General features: G+C 39.4%; 1 protein-coding gene across 1 annotated transcript; it reads left to right on the top strand.

Annotated features, from left to right (window-relative positions):
• The first annotated feature begins 7475 nt into the window (after nt 1-7475).
• Nucleotides 7476-20046, top strand: LOC135779067 (galactose-specific lectin nattectin-like). The gene is made up of 7 exons (XM_065289714.2): nt 7476-7513; nt 7726-7752; nt 7849-7916; nt 8124-8209; nt 8324-8446; nt 19173-19281; nt 19837-20046. Exons 1-7 carry the CDS (start codon nt 7476-7478, stop codon nt 19908-19910), a joined length of 525 nt encoding a protein of 174 aa, XP_065145786.2. The 3' UTR covers nt 19911-20046.
• Nucleotides 20047-20593: the final 547 nt, after the last annotated feature.

The raw sequence follows: 20593 nt of genomic DNA, 5'->3' as shown, positions 1-20593 counted from the left end.
AGCAAACAGAGGAGGAGAAGCCAGCAGCAGGAGCAGATAGGCCTATGTCAGGATCAGGCATGGACATTGGTTATTCAGAGCCAACTTTAATTTGTGCTTGAGAAAGTTAATCAATGAAGCACTTTCATATTTAAATGCATCAGGAATATTAGGATTAGGAGCATTAGGATATTTATTTTGGTGTAATTTATTTACAATATTTATAAGGTCATTCCATGCCAACTCACTCAGTTTTTCAGAAAGTTTCCGAGTTGATGTCATGGATTTAAAAAAAAAAATCATGTCCATACACCTGTCTGTGATCTGTTCTGTCGAATGTCAGAGTTGTACCCCTGTTTTTTATTCATAAAATTATGAAATATACCTATAAAGGCTTCTCTATATTAAGCCTCACCAATGAAAGGAATTTCGGTATGTAAGGCTGTAATTTATACCATGCTTAGATATGTTTTCTAGATGACTTCTATCTGGTTTGATGAACAACATAAACCCCATTCACACAGACTTTTGGTCCCAGAAAATACCTGTTAAATTGCCAGACAAGCGTCTGTGTGAACACAAACACGTCCCGTATATCTTCTGGGATCGTTGCCGGAAAGAGGACCTAGTCAGATGCATGGAAAACCCTTTGTGTGAACAAGAAGCTGAAACAATGGCGTAATGGGCGTGCCGTAACAAAAGTTATGGTTCAGATCCTTAAAACAATAGAAAACATGCATATCACCACGAGAAATGTTGCAAACTACATTGAAGCAGTTATCAGGAAATGATAAATGAGACGCATAAACAATGACCACGTTCCATAGTGAGGACGTGCGTGTCATGGCAACATGAAGTTGGTTCAACTCTTTAAAATGAGGGATTTACAATATTCACGACGAGAAATGATTCAGCAGCATAAAAAATGAAATAATTCAGCAGCATAAAAGAATATCGCATCACGTGCTCATTTGAGCTATAATAAACGAAAATACCCGCGTGTCATCCCAACAAGATATATCGTTCAGCTCCTGAAAATGCGGGTTTTGAATGCATATAAATAATCATGATGAGAAATGTCTGAAAACTGGATGAAAGTAGAGATCAGGGAGCTCGTCAAATATCCACTCAGAAGCTGAGATCATTCACCAGCATAGAACGGCGCGTCACGCACTCCTTTATAGTCTTATCATAAACAAAAATGCACACGAGTGGTTTCTGGAGAGAGAAATAATAAATAATATGCAAATTTCAGACGCTGCGTAGAAGAGAGGGCGGGACTTTCAACAGGTCACGTGTCTTTCCGGGACCTTGCAGATGCCGGCTAATCATGGCAGTGTGAATTAACAAAGAATCAAACGATCCTGGAAAAATCCAGGATGCCTTTTCCATGTATTTTCCGGAATGTCTGTGTGAAAAGGGCTATAGATTAATGGAATGGGCCTGAAATATGAAACTGAGGTAGAGCTTAGAGATTTGGCATGATTGTAGTCTGTTGTCTACTATAATACCACCTTTTATGTGTGTGTGTGTGTGTGTGTGTGTGTGTGTGTGTGTATATATATATATATATAAAATCCTCAGCTAATCTTTCAATTTACATCAGGTCTAGCCGGGCTAAGCCCAGGTTGTCCTTAAAGTCTAGAAACGCCCCTGAACAGAAGTGATTTTCTGTTTGTCTTGGGTTGTTTGATTAACATTAATGACACAGATTTAAGTAGGTTAATTGAGGTTACTGTCTCTTTAAGAACAAATAAGCACAGACTGGTTTTTTAAGACATAAACAAATGTTTTTATTAGAAAAAGAATACTGTGAGATCATTTTGCGTGTATGTGCCCTGTCAAGAACAGAAAGATTTTATGTTGGCTTACTTTTTGAAACACTTCTTTCTGTATATGCACTACTGAGGGCACTTAAACGCATGCTCACACACAGGCGGATGATGAATTCAATTTACTCAAAGTGGTTGAAATCAATTTATTTAAGCTACATTTAAACAAAAGTTTTTAATTTTATTTTATTTTAGTAATTTTTTTTGTTTAAATGTAGCTTAAATAAATTGATTGCAACCACTTAGCTTAAAAAATTACGGAGCCCCTAAGGGAACATGGAGCAAAAATTAAATAAAGTTTAGTTTCATGTGCTCACGTGAAACTTTCATGTGCTCACGTGAAACTTTCATGTGCTCACGCGAAACCTTCATGTGCAGAATTTTTTTTTTTTTTTAGTTTTGCGTGCTCACGTGAAACTATCGCGTGCTCGCGTGAAACTTTTGCTTTCACGCGAGCGCGCGATAGTTTCACGCGAGCACGCGATAGTTTCACGTGAGCACGCAAAACTAAAAAAAAAAAAAATTCTGCACATGAAGGTTTCGCGTGAGCACATGAAAGTTTCACGTGAGCACATGAAAGTTTCACGTGAGCACATGAAACTAAACTTGAGTGTTTTTTTACTCCAATGTCACCTTAGGGGCTCAGTAAAAAATTGAGAAAATTGAATGAATCATTTTTTTCAGTGTATGTGAAAAATCCCGCTTTTTTACACGTGAAACATGAACACATGTTATATTGTGCACTGCAAACACAATCAAAGCTTCAAAAACACAGAAAGAACAGGACCTTTAAAGGGTAGCTAGAGAGCAGTCACTTAGCTGACATCCTTTATACTGTTATCATGTCTCACGGAAATAACAGCGGCATTTGGATATTATGGATTATACTCCTGCCTACTTTTAAAAACAAAGTTTTAACGTGTGTTTATCGGAACCTAAAGTGTAATCTCATACAGCAGTGGTTCTCAACTCCAGTCCTCGGGACCCACTGCTCTGCATATTTTGCATGTCTCCCTTATTTAACATACCTGATTCAGATCATCAGCTCGTTAGGATAGATTCCATGAACTGAACTGAGTGTGTCAGATATGAGAGACATCCAAAATGTGCAGAGCAGTGGGTCCCGAGGACTGGAGTTGAGAACCACTGTCATACAGTGTGTTACGATGTAAATAGTCCTCAGATTGTAGGCGATATTATATTCTATTACAAGACTTTAATGCGAAATCTGATGTAAACAACAGACTATATATCTATATTTCACGGATTATACGCTTTTGTGGACAAAAATGGTCATTTGATGTTTTTTTGTACGGTTTTCAAAGTCACGTTTATATTCTGCATGTTGTAATCTGGACTTCTGTCACAAAATACTACATTTATGATGCTAGAGCATCTGTATCTCAAAACAGAGACCATACACTGATGCTAAACCTGTAAGTTATACCTTTTTAAAAGATGTATTGTAATGTTAATATATTAATAATGTTTGTAAACAGTGGGCTATATAGATATTGTTAGCAGCGTTAACAAACTGACGTCATCCCGCCAATGAATTGATGCAAGTCGAGGGGTGAACTTGTGTGTGTGTTTTAGCAGTCATTTGCCATTGAGAATGACAAGGTGGCTAACCGTTATGCTAGTTAGTTTGCAGCGCTAGGATAATGCGATCATCCACCACTGTTATTTGGTATGGACATCCAGGATTTGTTTGTTGCTGAGCTTACCAGTGTTTTTTTTTTTCTTTATTCAAAATGTACCTCATTGTTGATCTGGCCACTCTTAATGTTCCTGCTATCTCTCTAAATGATTTGAGGTGCTTTTGAAACCTAAATATGGTCTGTATCACTTGTATGAAGATCTCCCTGAACCACATGATGTGGGTTTAGAGCCACAGCTTCCAAATGCAAATGTCACACTTCAAGCAACCCCAGACCTTTAACATGCTTCATTTATGAGGAAATTATTTAACAAATAGACAATAAATGTCAATAAAACAGCTTTTAAGTCAACAGTCCCATTACTTTTAGCCCCTTTAAAAAGGGCGAGCTCCATATTAAACAGCTGTAATTCCTAAATCCTTCAGCCAATTTGAATGTGAATACCCTCTAAATAAAGCTAAGCGTGTGCACATTAAGCCAATATTCATTATATGACTGTGACTGGAATAGATTTTGGTGAACAGCTAAAATAACACAAAATGTGTCTCTGTCCCAATATTTATGGACCTGACTGTAGATATGGCAGCATTCAAGATTTTTTCTCTTTTGAAAAATGTCCATTCTTACATTTCTATGGGAAATTAATTAACAAGCCGGTGGTAAATGAGCCTGAGAATACTATTGATCTAAAACCACAGGGCTTGACAGTCTATGTTTAAAATTTGAAGTTGATACAAGCAAAAATTGGGTTTTTACAAGCTTTTTTGTTAGTGCCTGTCTGGGTGTCTTTCCAAAAAAGCCACTTGGAGACTCCAAAGGGACACTTGGTTACCACCTTCTACATTGAGGTCTAACATGCTTATCTGACCATTTCCACACATTTTATTCTGATTTAGTATGTGACAGAATAATGTACACTGTTTTTCTGGAAAATACTAACTTTCTGGATGTATTTTAAAAGGCATTTATGTGCATTTTTCTTGCTGTGCTATTTCCAAAAGGACACCCAATTACTTACTGTACTTATATAAAATGAAACAACGTTTTTATTCACTTACATCATTTTGCATGGTTTAGGAAAATGTACAACATTATAGAACAAATTAAACTGTATGTATAGGTTTTTCTATGTATTTACAATTACAATGTATTTTTATCAACAAACTGTGATAAAAAAATTATTGCACTTAGCTTGGCAGTGCTGTAAAATGAGTCAAAAAGACAAACTATTTACAAAGTATTGAACGTAGCTTGGCAGTGCTGTGACATGAGTCAAAAAGACAAACTATTTACAAAGTATTGAACGTAGCTTGGCAGTGCTGTGACATGAGTCAAAAAGACAAACTATTTACAAAGTATTGAACGTAGCTTGGCAGCAGGGGCGTCATGCACCAATTTTTTAAAGGGGGCACAGTGTGCACAGCTCATAGAAATTTGTACATACACAGACATCAAACGAAATATTATAGAGCTTTCAGTCTTTTCCATGGCACTTACTGTACATTTCTAACAATCTGAACAATTCTGCTTTCATGCAAAATTCTCCAAAATAAAAGTGACTTGACTAACTCTCATATCAAATATATTAAATCGAAATAATAACATATTGGCATCATATTTACATCTGAAAATTTTGTTTATTTACGTTTTGTTTAATGACTTATTTAATTGTGTCATTAATGCATTTTGCACAATAACTGCATTATCCTATGAAATTAATGTAATTTTAAATCCATAAAGTATATAAACAATGAAAATGACATAAGCTATAGCCACGTGATTATAAAATTATTAGAAGAACGCATTATTGCATCAAAATTTACCTCATATGTGAACGTGTGATTCCGCGCCCCCGTGAACTCTGGTGAACTTTGGCGTTATACCAAGATGAATCTAGAGATCTCTACTAATATAACATCGAGACGATCACATTTTAAACCATTAATTTTCTACACAGAGGAGGTTAACTGCACATTACCGTACTGGGGTTTGGAAATGTTTTGAGTGTTTCTTACACGTTTTAATTTCTCAGATAGCAAAATGCAGCAGCAGCAACAACAAAACTCGTGAGCGCGCTCAGACGCTGATGACGTCTGCGACTGCGCTGACTGCAGTGCCCGCCGCCAGAATAAAGTAATGTAACATGATCAAAACACTATCAAAACGGCAAAAATCTCTGAAAAATGACAAGGAGGCAGCACTGAATTAATAATATTGTGCATATTAAACAGATTAAAAGACAAGTAACAGATTATGGACGCTTCTTTGGTTTTGGGCTTCCATGCAAAGTCCATTTGGCTCAAAAAAACAGAGGGGGCACGTGCCCCCTCAGTTTGAATGGGCATGACGCCTCTGCTTGGCAGTGCCGTGAAATGAGTCAAAAATGCAAAATATTTACAAAGTATTGCACATAGATTGGCAGTGCTGTGACAACATGTTAGACTTGGCTAGGCAGTGTTGATACTTAGGTCCAACTGGACAAGCTGATTATGAAACTCACAGTTTCAGGATAAGAAAGGATTAGAAATATACTTACAATCAAGTATACAATATATTCATCATGTCTGCTCTATTCATACACAAAATTCACACTTTAGGATTATGACTAAAAGAGTAATTGACCATCAGGCCTGCTCTAGTGATGCCATTTGCACACATTCACCATACTATCTTACAATAATCTGTCAACAGTCTGCCTCGAAGTACAGTTTTCTTTTCTAAATAAACATGCACAAAACAGCATTGTATTTTCACCAACCATACAGTTGGTGTGGATGTAGGGGGCTTGTGAGCCAACCAGTTGGTCGGGTCATCAATATGTCCAGGTTTTTTATCGGACATAGGTGGCAACCCTAGTTTCGAGCCTCACGTCCAGAAATGCAAAAAACTACGTCTACAACAAGGTGAAGCTCAGAAGAGCAAACCTACACTTCAAGAGGCCTTTAATCTGCGTGTTCCAGATTCATTAAGAACCTTCTGCACTGAATACCGGATCGCGTCTGCGTGTTCCGGACCGCTAGAATCCTCTCGGTGCTTCCCAGAGATCAGCATTTTCACAGCACTTCGTGTTCAAAGCTGTTGAACTGAACTTGACTCTTTCCTCTTTGCAGCACAAGAAAACGCTGACACGTGGCCGACGAGCCACCAAAGGACAGTTCATTCGACCGCACAGAACGTAAATATAACACAGCCAAATCATTAAGTGTTACCATATATGACTTTCAATATTGCATAACTGAGTTTCTTTAACGTTTATCAGATATTTCTTTGAATATTTGGGTTATTAGAAGTAAGGTTTTCATCTTACCAGAAACATTCTGCCATAAATTCAACTCAGTCACTTCAATTTTCTATTTCTTGTCATTTAAGTTTCAATCTTTTTCTATTCTTTAGTATTCCAGTATCATTTAGTAGTGTTTTTAGTTATTCTTGTTTATCTTTTGTTAATAAATTCCATTTTATTACTGCTGTGTCTTCCTTGTGTTGATAAAACAGTTAAAGGGTTCTACAAGCTGGTCAGAATCTCACAAAATCCTTCAGATAAATTAGATGACAAACTCCCTCTAATTTACATAATTTCTTATTTGTTGAATGATCTATTTAGATCATTCTTATTGTTAAAGTGAAATTCTTTAGCTGGTGCCCCGAAGTAGAAGAGATCATCTGACACACACACGCACACACTTGAGGTGAACCCCTAGTGTCCTGTGTATGGCATACTAACCAATGGTTGCCCATGTGAAAATCACTAAATTAATTTGTGCCCGTGTCAAAATCACTACATATGTCTTTGTAATGTGTTAAGACCCAAGTTCACCAGTAAATAATCTGACCATGTGCAACCCTGCTTCTTTGTAATGCCCTTAACTGTGAGCTTTTAGGTTCTTGTTTTTTTTATTGCAAATGAAAATTTAAAGTGAGAAATATTCATATTTGTTTGTATAATTCACAATATCATTAACTAACATGATACTACTAATAACAACAAGAATACAAGACAGTGATGGTGATGAATGATGATCATTTCCAAATAAGGAGAGTGTACAAATTGCACATATGAAAACAAATTTAACAAGAGACCCTCTGATTCCAGATTTTTGGACAAATATTGCCCCAACGCTAAAAACATACATAAGTGGAAAGCTTCCTTGTATTGTTAAGGTGTACCCAACAACAGGTTTAAATCCCTCCCTCTGAAGTAAAGTATAAAAGATAGGATTCCCCATCGACCATCTACACAATCTACACTGAAGTTCTGAAAGTGAAGATTTGAAAGGAATGTGAGTTTTTGTAACATTTGTTTATAATATTCACTAATAATCAGCAATGTATATATGAGTGCAGATGTGTTACTTTTCCTGCTAATTCATTTTCAGATTCATCATGGCAGTCATGAGAGCTCTTGTGCTTCTTTTCTTGGTCTTTTCTGTTGAGAGTGCAGCAGGTAACAAAGACATTTACAAGATTTACCAAACCCTACAACCAATATTTCAGATTAAATTCCCATAAAATTGTGTTTTCCATAAAACTTGTTAAACATCATAAACATCATAAAAGGATACCAACAGAAGCAACATTTAAAGCACTTATAGACAGAAACATAAAACTAATAATGTGACTTTATATTACTAATATTTTAATCACTGTATAGTTCATCGCTGCCATCATGGATGGACACCTTTTGGTGTGCAATGCTACAAATTCTTCCCTCAGTCAGTTGACTGGATCACAGCTGAGGTACTTTTATTCAGTTATTCAAATTGTTGAATAAGAATTCACTCAATGTCATGATCCAAGCTGAAACAGATTAGATTTTATATTTGCACTAAAATAATCTCTCTCTCTCTTTAGAAAAACTGTCAATCCATTGATGCTAATCTTGCATCTGTGCGCAGTACAATGGAACACAACTTTCTCCTGAGTCTTGTGTCTGCTGACACACGTGCTTGGATTGGTGGCCATGATGCTGAAACTGTAAGTCATTTTGCTCTGAAATGCTGATATGGCTAGTCTGAAATTAATGCTTTAATTATAAAACGTCTCGGTTACGTATATAACCCATGTTCCCTGAAGGAAGGGAACGGAGACGTCACAAATTGGGAACTCGCTTAGAGAGACCAATCTGCTTCGTTTACTAATAAAACACCAATGAACTTGGCAATGAGATATTTGCATAATGCTGGTGCCACCCCGCCAGATGCGTTATAAGCAGCAGGTGCAAATAGGGAAATTAGCTTCATTTTGCTGACAAAGCCGGAAAGTGTGACCGGCCGTAAACAGCAGGGAGCAGCCCTGTGGCGACGTGACGTGACGTCTTCGTTCCCTTCCTTCAGGGAACGTGGGTTACATACGTAACCAAGACGTTCCCTTTCAGTCGGTCACTACGACGTCACGTCGTGACCGACGAATTGGGAATCCCTACCAAAACGCCACTGAGGGCTGACCTCTTCCAGTGTCTGCGTAAAGCCCTCCGGTTCCACTTAAGGATAAGGAGAATTAGGTTTTAAGGCAGAAGGCCGGGCACTAGATGTTCCTTTAACCCCACAGTAGTGCTAGCGACTGGGAAGCGCCCTATCTGAGCGGTATAGGGACGCTGCGGAAGCCACCGCCCCGTTAAGGGCTATTGGTGGGCGAAAGTCAACCGTAGTTGAGGTATAAAGACAGCCGTGGCTGTGTAAGCAAAGCAGTGCTCTGCTGAGGGAAACGTGGGCTAGTAGGATTAACCCCACGGAAAATACTCACAAAGGAACCCGGTGGGACGCAATGTGGATGCCCGAGCCAAACACATAGGTTCGCAAGGATGCAGCTAGTGAGAGGCTGACAGCGGATGCTCTGCAACATCAGGCTGCCAGGGCAGCGGAGGAGAGTCAATCAAACCATTACGCATTTTGACTGGATGTCCTTCCATACTGACAGTTATTGTGTAGCGTCAGTCGGAGGCTGCAAGCCGACGTGGGTGTCTGTTCTCTGTGCTTCCCCTGATGAGGAAAGGACACGAGAGGAGACAGGCTCGATACGAACACTGTAAAATCTAATGAACGTATTAGGTGTTGCCCAACCAGCAGCTCTGCAGATGTCTGTTAGCGAGGAACCACGAGCGAGAGCCCAAGATGAGGCAACACTCCTAGTGGAGTGCACTCTCAAATTAAATGGACATGGAATGCCCTGCAGATTATAAGCCAAGGGCGATAGTATCAACTAACCAATGAGACATCCTCTGCTTAGTGACAGCTTTTCCTTTCTGCTGACCACCCTAACAGACAAAGAGCTGGTCTGAGGTCCTGAGGCTTTGTGTGCAATCCACATAGAGGCGCAGCGCGCGTACGGGACATAATAAAGCCATGGTTGGGTCTGCCTCCTCCAGGGGAATCGCTTGCAAGCTCACCACCTGATCTCTGAAGGAAGTGGTGGGAACTTTGGGCCCATAGCCTGGTCTGGGTCTGAGAGTTACGCTCAAAACAGCAGGACCAAACTGAAGGCACGAATCGTTGATGGAGAATGCATGGAGGTCACTTACCCTCTTAACGGAGGCCAATGCGAGCAGGGTCAGAGTTTTCATTGACAAAAACTTGGAGATCCCACAGGTCGGAGCGCGGGTGCCATAATGTGCCCCCTCCTTGAGAAAGAAGGTCCTTCTTCAGGGGAATTCACCAGGGAGGGGCTGTCGTGAGGAGCATCAGTTCTGGGAACCAATTCCTGGTCGTCCAGTATTTTTATTTTATTTTTATTTATTTTTATTTATTTAGTTAATTTAATATGGACATAGCAATAGACATTGGACGAACCAGATGCATTGTATTAAGTGTTATAGCACGTGTGCTAATTTTCAACACCTGTCCATAGGAGGCTTTTACAACTAAAAAACAAACTAAAACCACAGTATACTAAACAAACACAGTTACACATGAGAACAACTTTGGCCCGTTTTAAGCCACTGTTTTAGCTCTCTGATAAAGATGTTAATATTGGTCTGCAGTTTCAATCCAGTGGGGAGAGAGTTCCATAGTGTAGCCCCTCTAAAGGAGAAGCTAGATTGTCCAAAAGATGTTCTTAGCTTCGGGAGCACACAATCCCCACTAGCTGAGGCTCTGGTGGAGGGTCTAAGAGAACCCTGACGCCTCTCCATGAGGCCCGAAAACAGTGGTGACACACAATTGTTCAAACATTTAAAAGTCAATTTCAAAACACTAAAATTTATAAAATTTTCAAAAGTAAAAAGCTTGTGTTTTTGTATGATATCACACTGATGCCATCTCATAGGTTTTTTATCAAATATCTTAATTGCCTGTTTATAAAGAGAGGTGACTGGTTTTAGAGTGGACGCTGATGTTTGTGACCATGCCGTAATACAGTATGACAAATGCGAAAAAACCATAGCATGCATAAACAATAAAGCCGCGTGATGTGACAAATGCCCTCTAATAAAACGAAAACAATTCAAGTTTGATTTCACTTTCTTGCAAACATGGTTTACTTGACTTTGAAACTTCAAGTGTTTGTCCAAAATAATTCCCAAATATTTAGTTTCATGAACCTCTTGAATGGGTTCTTGGTCTAAATGAACCTCAAAGATGCTGTGAGGGGACCTCCGGTTGATCGAAAAACACATTGAAAAAGTTTTCTGTACGTTTAAAGTTAAATGAGACAGCTGAAGCTATCTTGAGATGTTATGTAGTGCCTGTGTTAACTGCTGCCCAGCCAGTGCAGTTGTTTTTGCTGACACATGGATAACTGTGTCGTCAGCATAAAGCTGGCAATTTACACCCTGACAGCAATCTGGAAGATCATTTATATACATTGAAAACAACAGTGGTCCTAAAACTGACCCTTGAGGCACTCCTAAGTCATTTAGACTCAAGTTGGATTTAACGGTTCCTACTTTCACACATTGTTCTCTACCCTCCAGGTATGACTTAAACCATGAGAGAGCTGCAGGTGAAAGTTGGAAATGTTGTAATTTCTGTAATAAAATACAGTGGTCCACTGTGTCGAAGGCCTTCTTTAGATCTAAAAACACAGCGCCTACGACATTCCCTTTATCCAGTGAACCTTTAATCTGTTCTAGCAAGAAGCAATTCGCTGTTTCTGTACTGTGTTTTTGTCTGAACCCAAACTGCTGGGCATGCAACAATTTGTTATTTTCAAGATGTTCTATTAATTGTTCCGCCACAATTTTTTCCAGCACTTTAGAAACAACAGGGAGGATGGAAATAGGCCTATAATTACAGGCTTGATCTTTATCGCCTGACTTATAAATTGGAGTTATAACAGCAGTCTTCCAGCTCTGAGGAAAAGTATTTGTCTGTATTGACTGGTTTACAAGATAAGTAATGTGATCGAGCAAACTGCTTAGATGTTTTTTAATTAGAGAAACATTGAGATTATGTATGTCTCTTGATGTAGAATTTTTCATTTTGACAATAATTTTCCTTACTTTGTCACACGAAACTTCTCTGATTTGTAAGAGATCTGTACTACTAGGCTGAACTTTATTCTCATGAGGTAATTTGCCCTTGAAAGGTTTAGCTAGATCGTAAACTGATTCGACAAAGTATTTGTTTAGCTCATTTGCAATTAACTGGTTATCAGTAACATAATTATCATCAATTTTAAGGCAATCTATAATTTGAAGGTTTTTCCTATTAGAATTTGTCAACTTATTTATATGTTGCCATAGTTTAGAGCTGCTTCCATTTGCATCTTCTATCATTTTTATAAAATATTTAGTTTTTGCTTTACGCAGCTCACTTATGACTTTGTTCCTGAGACCAGTGAAGATTTGATGGTCAATATTATTCCTAGATTTTAAGGACTTTTTAAGTGCAAGGTCACGTTTTTTAGCCATTAGCCAAATGTCGTGGTTAAACCATGGTAGAGAATACTTCCTTGTTTTTTTTGTCCAGGTTTTTGTGTACTTATTTATTACATCATTTAGTTTAGTGACAAATTTGGATGCACTCACATTTAAATCCGTCTCAGCGATAATACTATTCCAATTAATTTGATTTAGCTCATTTTCGAAAGAATTTATTTTTGATTTGGGAATTCTTGTTGTTTTCATTTTATTCTCTGCTTTATTATGATTAATAAAACGCTTTTTAGTTAACTTTCTAACAGCTAATGTCATGTTATGGTCACTAAGCCCTGTGATCAGATTATAAGTTTTAGTTATTCTTTCTGGGGCCGTATTCACAAAGAATTTTAAGGCTAAAAGTAGCTCCTAACTGGCGAATTTAGGAGCAACTCCTAAAAATAATGGGCGTGTCACTCCTAAATTTAGGACTCCTAAATTTTTTCACTAAGAGTAATTCACAAAGCATTTTAGCCCTAAAAGTAGCACCTAAGTCTGGGACAGCTTAAAAGAAGTCGAGAGGACTCCTAACTCACTAAGACCTATTCACAAAAGATCTTAAAATGCCTTAGGTGCTGATCCTCCTTTACATGGACAGTTTCACCAACTCAAAAGCATTGCAAGTACTTAAAAGCACACTTTAATGTAAGCATATTGTTTATGACATTTGTTTCATAATTCATTACATTCATGACAAGCAGGAAGTTTTTTAGAATTACATGAAACAATAATGATATTAAATATTTAATATTATAGGCATACCTGTTGCCATGCTAGTCTGTTTAAAGGCTGCAATCTCAACCCTCTACTGCGATTGTAATGCATATACCACCGCCTCTCACATTCGTCCGGGGTCCGCGACATAAGTGGGAATGTTGCATTGATCTGCAACAAATCCTCTCCCATCAGTAATGCGCGGGTTGATCCGAAATGAGCGGATGCATGCGGTCACCCGCGGTTACGAGTCATCCAAAAATATTTTTAATGATATTCGGGTCGCGTTCGGTCGGGTCGTTTGAAATAAAGATGGCAATTAACTATTAAACAATTACTACTTAAAAAAAATGCTGGCCAGGGAGCGGGTCGGGTACACTATTTATTTTTTATTTTTTGCGGTCCGAGTTGCGGGCGGGTTAGTTGAAAACGTTGGTCGGGTGCCAGTTGTTTTGTACATTGACCCGCGCATCACTTTCTCGCATGTCTCACGCTTAGTTTTGCTTGATATCTCAGTGCCAAATTTCCCTTTTATTAGCCTACGTTTCTTTTTTCCAGCACCAACTGGGCCAGCAGCAGTAACTGATCCTGCATCCATTTGGGCTTTTCGTTTTGGCGAGTTCCACCATCATTTATTTATTACATTAGGCAGGCTTCTTTAATATGGGCAACATTTCCTTGCTTTAAGTAGTCTATTTAGGCTAATAGGATGTACATTAATTAAGCAATTGTGTTAATGCAATGTCGTTTTTTATTATTAGGCAATTGGCGGTTTTCATTTGTATTAGGCTTGATTTAATTTAATTTAATTCACAACTTTTCTTTAATATATGCATTTCGATGGCATTACTATTATTATTATTTTGTATAGGACACAGACATATTTCGATATTGTAATTCCATGATTTGGTGCGTCTGTGTTATGTTACGCATGACAGCCCTGTCATCTAACAACCAATCACCGTGGTCATTGCGAGGCAGCTCGTGCATGAGAATTGACGTCATCCGTAGCAACGAAGACTCACTCTTAGTTTAGGAGTTATCATTTTTCCTTACTAAAAGTAGGTCTGAAAGGCGTTGTGAATAACTTTTAAGAGAAAACTCCTAGCTAAAATCTTTTAGTGCGATTTAGGAGTACTCTTAGTGATAAGATAAAATGCTTTGTGAATACGGCCCCTGGTCTATTTACAAAAATCAAATCAATCAATGTTTCGCTGTGTTTAGTAATTCTTGTAGGTTTGTTTATCATTTGCTTATATTTGAACTTATCCATCAATGATTTCAGCTTTGTTCTGCTGTTATTTTTCTCCTGCCAATTTATATTGAAATCGCCCATTATTATACATTCTGTACAATTATCAATATTCAACAGGAGACTCTTAAGATCTTCATCAAAATTTGCTCTATGTGAAGGTGGATTATAAATAACGATTAATTTAAATTGCATTGTTGCAGACAGAATTACATTTAGCCCCAGGCATTCCAATGTCGAGTCAATGTTAACTATCTCACACTTAAATTTATCTTTGATGTATAATAGCACCCCCCCACCCCTCCCTTTGTCCCTATCTCTCCTGTAACACTTAAAGCCAGGTATGTTGATTAGGTCTGTAGGAACGGATGGATACAGCCAGCTTTCAGTCACACACATGTAATCCAGGTTGGAATCAGTTAACAATCTTTTAATTTGATCTATTTTTGGTAAGATACTCCTTATATTAATGTGTCCTCCCAAAATCCCCTTTGGTTTTGTTTGGGGATTCCAAATAATCTGGGCATGATTTACAGTTTGAAAGATCTTCAGCTCTTTCTGCTTGAGCGCTGCCCGATTTGGATTTTTGGACCTTGTATGTTGCCGTCGTTGTTTACATTCGTTATCTGTTGTAATGCATGGGCCGTGTAGATCAAGACTCACCGCGGTGTCCGAATCCAAATTACAGACAACGATGCTCTGAGACTCTGTTGCTGGTACTGGATGACATACACCCACGCTCCACTCCTCATCGCGATCAAAGCCCCGCATCTGCTGCGGCTCCAACACGACAGCGCCAGCAGTTGTTCCGTCCCTCTCGCCGCCAGATGCACTACTTTCAGTCAGAAAGACTACGTCTGTTGTTACGTCAACTTCCGGAAACGAATCATGTTCTTGATACTGCTGTTCAGTGTGTTGGAATCAGGGCCGGAGTGTGGCCACTTTTCAGCCCGGGAGTTTCAGGCCCAAGACCGGCCCACTTTTCCATAGTGTTATTCCAAATTAGCACTTTTTTCAAATTGGATAAATAAAGCAACAGTTCAGCTCTTACCATAGTTTTTATTAATATCATGGTTCAACAAATAAGGTAAAAGTTAAATAATATTTCACTTAAGATGAGAAGTTAACAAAAATATTCCTCTACACTCTAAAAAAGGCTGGGTTATTTTTTACTCATAATGGGTAAATATTGGACAGAACAAATGCTGGGTTAAAAATAACCCAATGTTGGGTTGTTGTTATGCAACCATGGATTATAATAACCCAACATTTGGGTTAAAACAACCCAGCATTGGGTCAATTTTAACCAAGCAGCGTGTTCTGTCCAATATTTACCCATTATGGGTCAAAAATAACCCAGCCCTTTTTAGAGTCTATTCCACAAGAAAAGGTTGATAAATTATTAGCATTGCTAATGCTATGAGGCATATATGATTAATCAGATGCAAATAGAAATATAAAACACAGTCCTAATTTAGAAAGAAAACAATTTGACAAAAATATTGAATCCAATATTGGGTAAACATATAGCATAACAAGTGATTTATAAGCTTTTTTTAGGCTGGTCATTTTTGACTGGGAACACAAAAGGTATTATAGGGTTCTGAACACTGAGGGTTAAATAACTTTAATTCATATTGTTTACTCATGGCCTCCTCATTTTCACCGGGGAACTGGCTTATCTGCTGCTCAGAAGATGTTTGCATAATATTTGCAAAGTCTATGAATCGCCATGTATACACAAAAGGCTAATATTTTAACTAAAAAAATGCTGGCTGCTCTTTTCATCTTACCTGCATCTTTCCTGGGCCCATAACCTGTTGATGCAGCCATTTTGCGTAATTGATAACCGGTAATTTATTAAACAATATGGAGGAAAACATACGCATGTACCACTCTGCTCTCTGCCAGAACCGGAACCACATGTATTTGCATATTCCCTTATATGGAAGACAGGTTATATACACGTGACATGAACACTATGAGGGCACATATATTATAAACGTTAACAGCTTGTAATAGTTTGACAACGGTATTAGCCGAATAATTACGTTGCTAATGCTAATCATTATTAGGCTTATTTCTCTTTAAGTTACCTGTTGTCACTTTTGTTTATCCTCTTAAAAATAAATCTGTAAGGTTGGCACATTTGGCAGCATCCTCCACCAATGGCTTTTTTCTTCAACCTGTTTTTTACGCCCTCCTCCTCTCAGACGCATAACGTTACGGTAGGGGCGGCCCAGCCTACCGGAGAAAAGTTTTGGAGAAGACGTGCTATGGACCGAACCAACTCTATGGGAGGGGAGGGGAAAACTCCCTCACATGGTACAACCCATGCAGAGGCTGCGCGCTGCAGTGTCAATGCGAAACGTGTGAGGTGTTTTTTAAGAGAAGATAGACTCACTAACGTGACAAATGTAAAAAAAAAAAAATAACTCGACCGGCCCAAAAGTGAAGCGGCCCACCGGGAATTCTCCCGGTTCTCCCGATTACCCACTCCGGGCCTGGTTGGAATACATCGTCTTTACGTAGTGGCCCGGGATTTAAGTGTACATCTCCCGACAGAAGCAGCAACAACATTAAAGTTTTAATTATTTTTGGAGGAGCGTGCTTCTGCTTGCTCGTGCAGTTGCGTTTGTTCAGTCTTTTGGAAGCCCGTGCTTCATTGGCAGTAAAGGTGTGGGAGAAGATGGTAACATAACCAACACCAAAAAAATATAGTTTGGTTTTCTCACCCAAAATGCCAAATGGATCTTGATCAACAGCAGCGGGACGGTTAGTATTTTCACCTGCTTTAGTTGGTATATCGCATATAAACAGTACTGACATAAACGCCAGAATGCAACAGGTAGCCAAGACTGCTATATGGTGGTTGTCGTACTCATGTTTGCGGTTTCTCTTTTGTTTGCGAAAATGTTTGTTGATATCATATAAAGCACCAATTTTAAACTGGTTAGGGACTATATGAGCGGCAATATGTCCTGATTTGTGTTCGTGAGTGGAGCCCACCAAACCACTCACGCCATCCGCCGCCGCCGCCATCTTCATGAATTAGATATCAAATGAGAAGCTACTTTCTGCTCTTTGGGGAAACGATTGCTGAAGTTGGTTGGACTAGCAGTACCACAGCGGACGCAGCGTTTTTCCACTACTCTACAGCTCTACCTAAGGCGCGACCAGTAGAAGGCTACCCTTGTCCTGCCTGACCTTGTCCTGCCTGACCTTGCACAGCGTCTGTGCGATTAAGCTCAATGGAGGGAATGCGTATTTGCGTATCCCCGCGGCCAGCTGTGTGCCAGTGCATCCACACCGAGGCTGCCCTCGGTTAGTGAATAAAACAGGCGACAATAGGTATCGTCCGGGGACCAAACAGATCTATCTGCGCACGACCGAACTTCTTCCAAATTAGCTGGACCATCTCTAGGTGGACTCTGGGTGGAGTCGCCAAGGGACCTCAGACGCTTCTGACTCCAAAGAAGGAGATGACGGGCGAGATGCGACAGGTGACAAGAGCGCAAACCGTCTTGACTGTTGATATACGCAACAGTCGCAGTATTGTCAGTGCGAACAATACATCCTTCCCTCGTAGCTCCGTAGCGAAGGGTTCAAGTCCCAGATATACAGCGCACAACTCGTGGCAGTTGATGTGCCAGTGCAGCTGGGGTGCTGTCCACACCCCTGAGGCTGCAAGCCCGTCGAACGTGGCTCCCGTACACAGTCTCCATTGGTACCTCTACCGGCTGAGGACGGGAAGGCTGAGAGCCGGAGGATGAATCCCCCGACCGGCTCAGCACAGTTAAGCGCAGATCGTCCTTAGAGAGCTTCACGGCCATACCGTGGGGGCGTTCAGCACTCACCGGACGAGGACGCCGTTCCCGGAGAAACGACAGCCGTCTGCGCAAATCCAAAAGGGACATCTCCTCGCAGTGAGAACATGCACCCCCAGCAAACGCAGCCTCCGCATGCTCGATGCCCAAGCATGAGAGACAACGCTTGTGACCGTCCTTCGGACCCATGTACTTGCCGCACCCAAGATAGCACGGACGAAAAGCCATTCTGAAAAGGACGCTGATCTCCGGATATAGAGAGAGTGGCTGTCTTTAACAAGACACAGAGCTCTCTCGTATCACTCTTTTAGGAAATCACTCTTTGATGCTCAGTTGATGATGCACACAAGGAACAGCAACGCACTCACTAAAACTCAAACAAAAAAGCTGTAGAGTAGTGGAAAAACGCTGCGTCCGCTGTGGTACTGCTAGTCCAACCAACTTCAGCAATCGTTTCCCCAAAGAGCAGAAAGTAGCTTCTCAGTAGCAGATACTGCCGGCTTTCGAAGCGAAAAAGATAATTTCCCTATTTGCACTGCTGCTTATATACGCACCTGGCGGGGTGGCGCCAGCATTATGCAAATATCTCAATGCCAAGTTCATTGGCGTTTTAGTAGTAACGCAGATTGGTCTCTCTAAGCGAGTTCCCAATTCGTCGGTCACGACGTGATGTCGTAATGACCGACTGAAAGGGAACTGATTTTTCTATAGATACAATATCTCATGCTTTTTGTTACAATATAAATGACTGAATTAAATCATTAATGAGTGTGTCCTGCAGAAAAATCCAGCATTAAACCAGCATGGGAACTAGCATACCAGCACCAAAACACAACATATGCTGTGTCTTGCTGGTATGACCAGCATGGAATGCTGGTGCTAATGCTAGTTTGGTGCTGGTTTAGCTGGTGCTGATGTTGGTTTGGTGCTGGTACAGCAGGTGCTTACTAGCAAACCAGCACCAAAACACAACATATGCTGGTTTTGCTGGTATGCTGTTTTTTCAGCAGGGTGAATAGATTATTAGTAAACTCTTTGACTCTCCTAACTCATTAGGATGGACATTGGCTGTGGTCTGATGGATCTCAATTTGACTTTACCAGCTGGTGCCCTGGAGAACCTATCATTGGTGATAAAGAGCACTGCTTGGAGATAAACTTTACCAGTAAGAAAGTCTCATATCATTATTCTGTTTATTTACAATCTTAACATTTTATAGCATTTTGTATTAAATTGACTTGTTTAGTTGTCAGAAAATGCTATATACAGTGCATTCACTACATTCAGATCCCTTTTACTTTTCAGTGTTGTTATTTTGCAGCCTGATGGTACAATTGTTTGAATTCATACTCAGTACCCCATAGTGAAAAAGTGAAAACAGAATTTTAGAAATGTCTGTAAATTTAAAAACAAGAAAAAAATTTCACATTTACTGTATTTAAACCAAGGGTGCCAAACTCGGTCTTGGAGGGCCGGTGTCCTGCAGAGTTTAGCTCCAACACTAATCAAACAAACCTAAAGCAGGTAATTAAAGTCTCACTAAGCATACTAGAAACTTCTAGACAGGTGTGCTGAAAGAAGTTGAAGCTAAACTCTGCAGGACACCGGGCCTCTAGGAATGACTTTGGGCACCCCTGATTTAGACCCTTTGCAACAACACTTGAAATTTTGCTCAGATACTTCAGTACTGATTTTATTTTCATCTTATCCTTTATCACAGATAACCGTTGCTGGAATGATCAGCTCTGTTCATACATAATGAACTACATTTGTGCCCAACCTATGAGATCATGAAAAATCAATCTGTTTCAAAGTACTATGATTGTACTACAAGCCTATACATTTTTTTCTGAACTTATTCTTAAAACTCAGTAACTTACTGAAGCTTCCTGAAAACTTCTCCAATCAATAAAAGCATTTATAAAGCAAACTGTGTGCATTGTTGAGTCAAAAAATTAATTATCAAATTAAATACAATATAAAACAAAACAACAATACATCTAAAATAACTAAAAGGGCTTTGACAATTGAAATAGTTAACCTCAGGTTATTCTAAACCCCAGGTTTACAGAATCCTGGGTTATCTGTTTCACGTTTCACACTGTTCATACTTAACCAGGAGGTAAAGAAATAACCCTGGGTATTCATAATCTAATGTTTCACACTGTGCATTCCTAAACCTTAAGTTAACGTTTTCATTTGCATATTTGTGGTGTCAGCAATTTAAGGAAGTTTCTTCACATCCTCTTTAGCATCCAGACAGCAGAAGTAGGGAACTGAGCAGCATTCATGACTGAGGTTCTCTTCAAAACAACTGAAATACTCCACAGTAGTTAAACTTTACATCAAAAGACAAAAACCATAATCATGAGCAAATAATAATGTAATAGCAAACAGATTTGATCTAATTTCTTGTTTGCAATGGTATAATTATGCAGTATTTAGTGTGTGTAACGTGGGCTGCTTTACACAACGCG

The sequence above is a fragment of the Paramisgurnus dabryanus genome, chromosome 1, assembly GCF_030506205.2.
Source record: "Paramisgurnus dabryanus chromosome 1, PD_genome_1.1, whole genome shotgun sequence".
Lineage (NCBI taxonomy): Eukaryota > Metazoa > Chordata > Actinopteri > Cypriniformes > Cobitidae > Paramisgurnus > Paramisgurnus dabryanus.
This window is presented reverse-complemented; position numbering and strand designations above follow the sequence as displayed.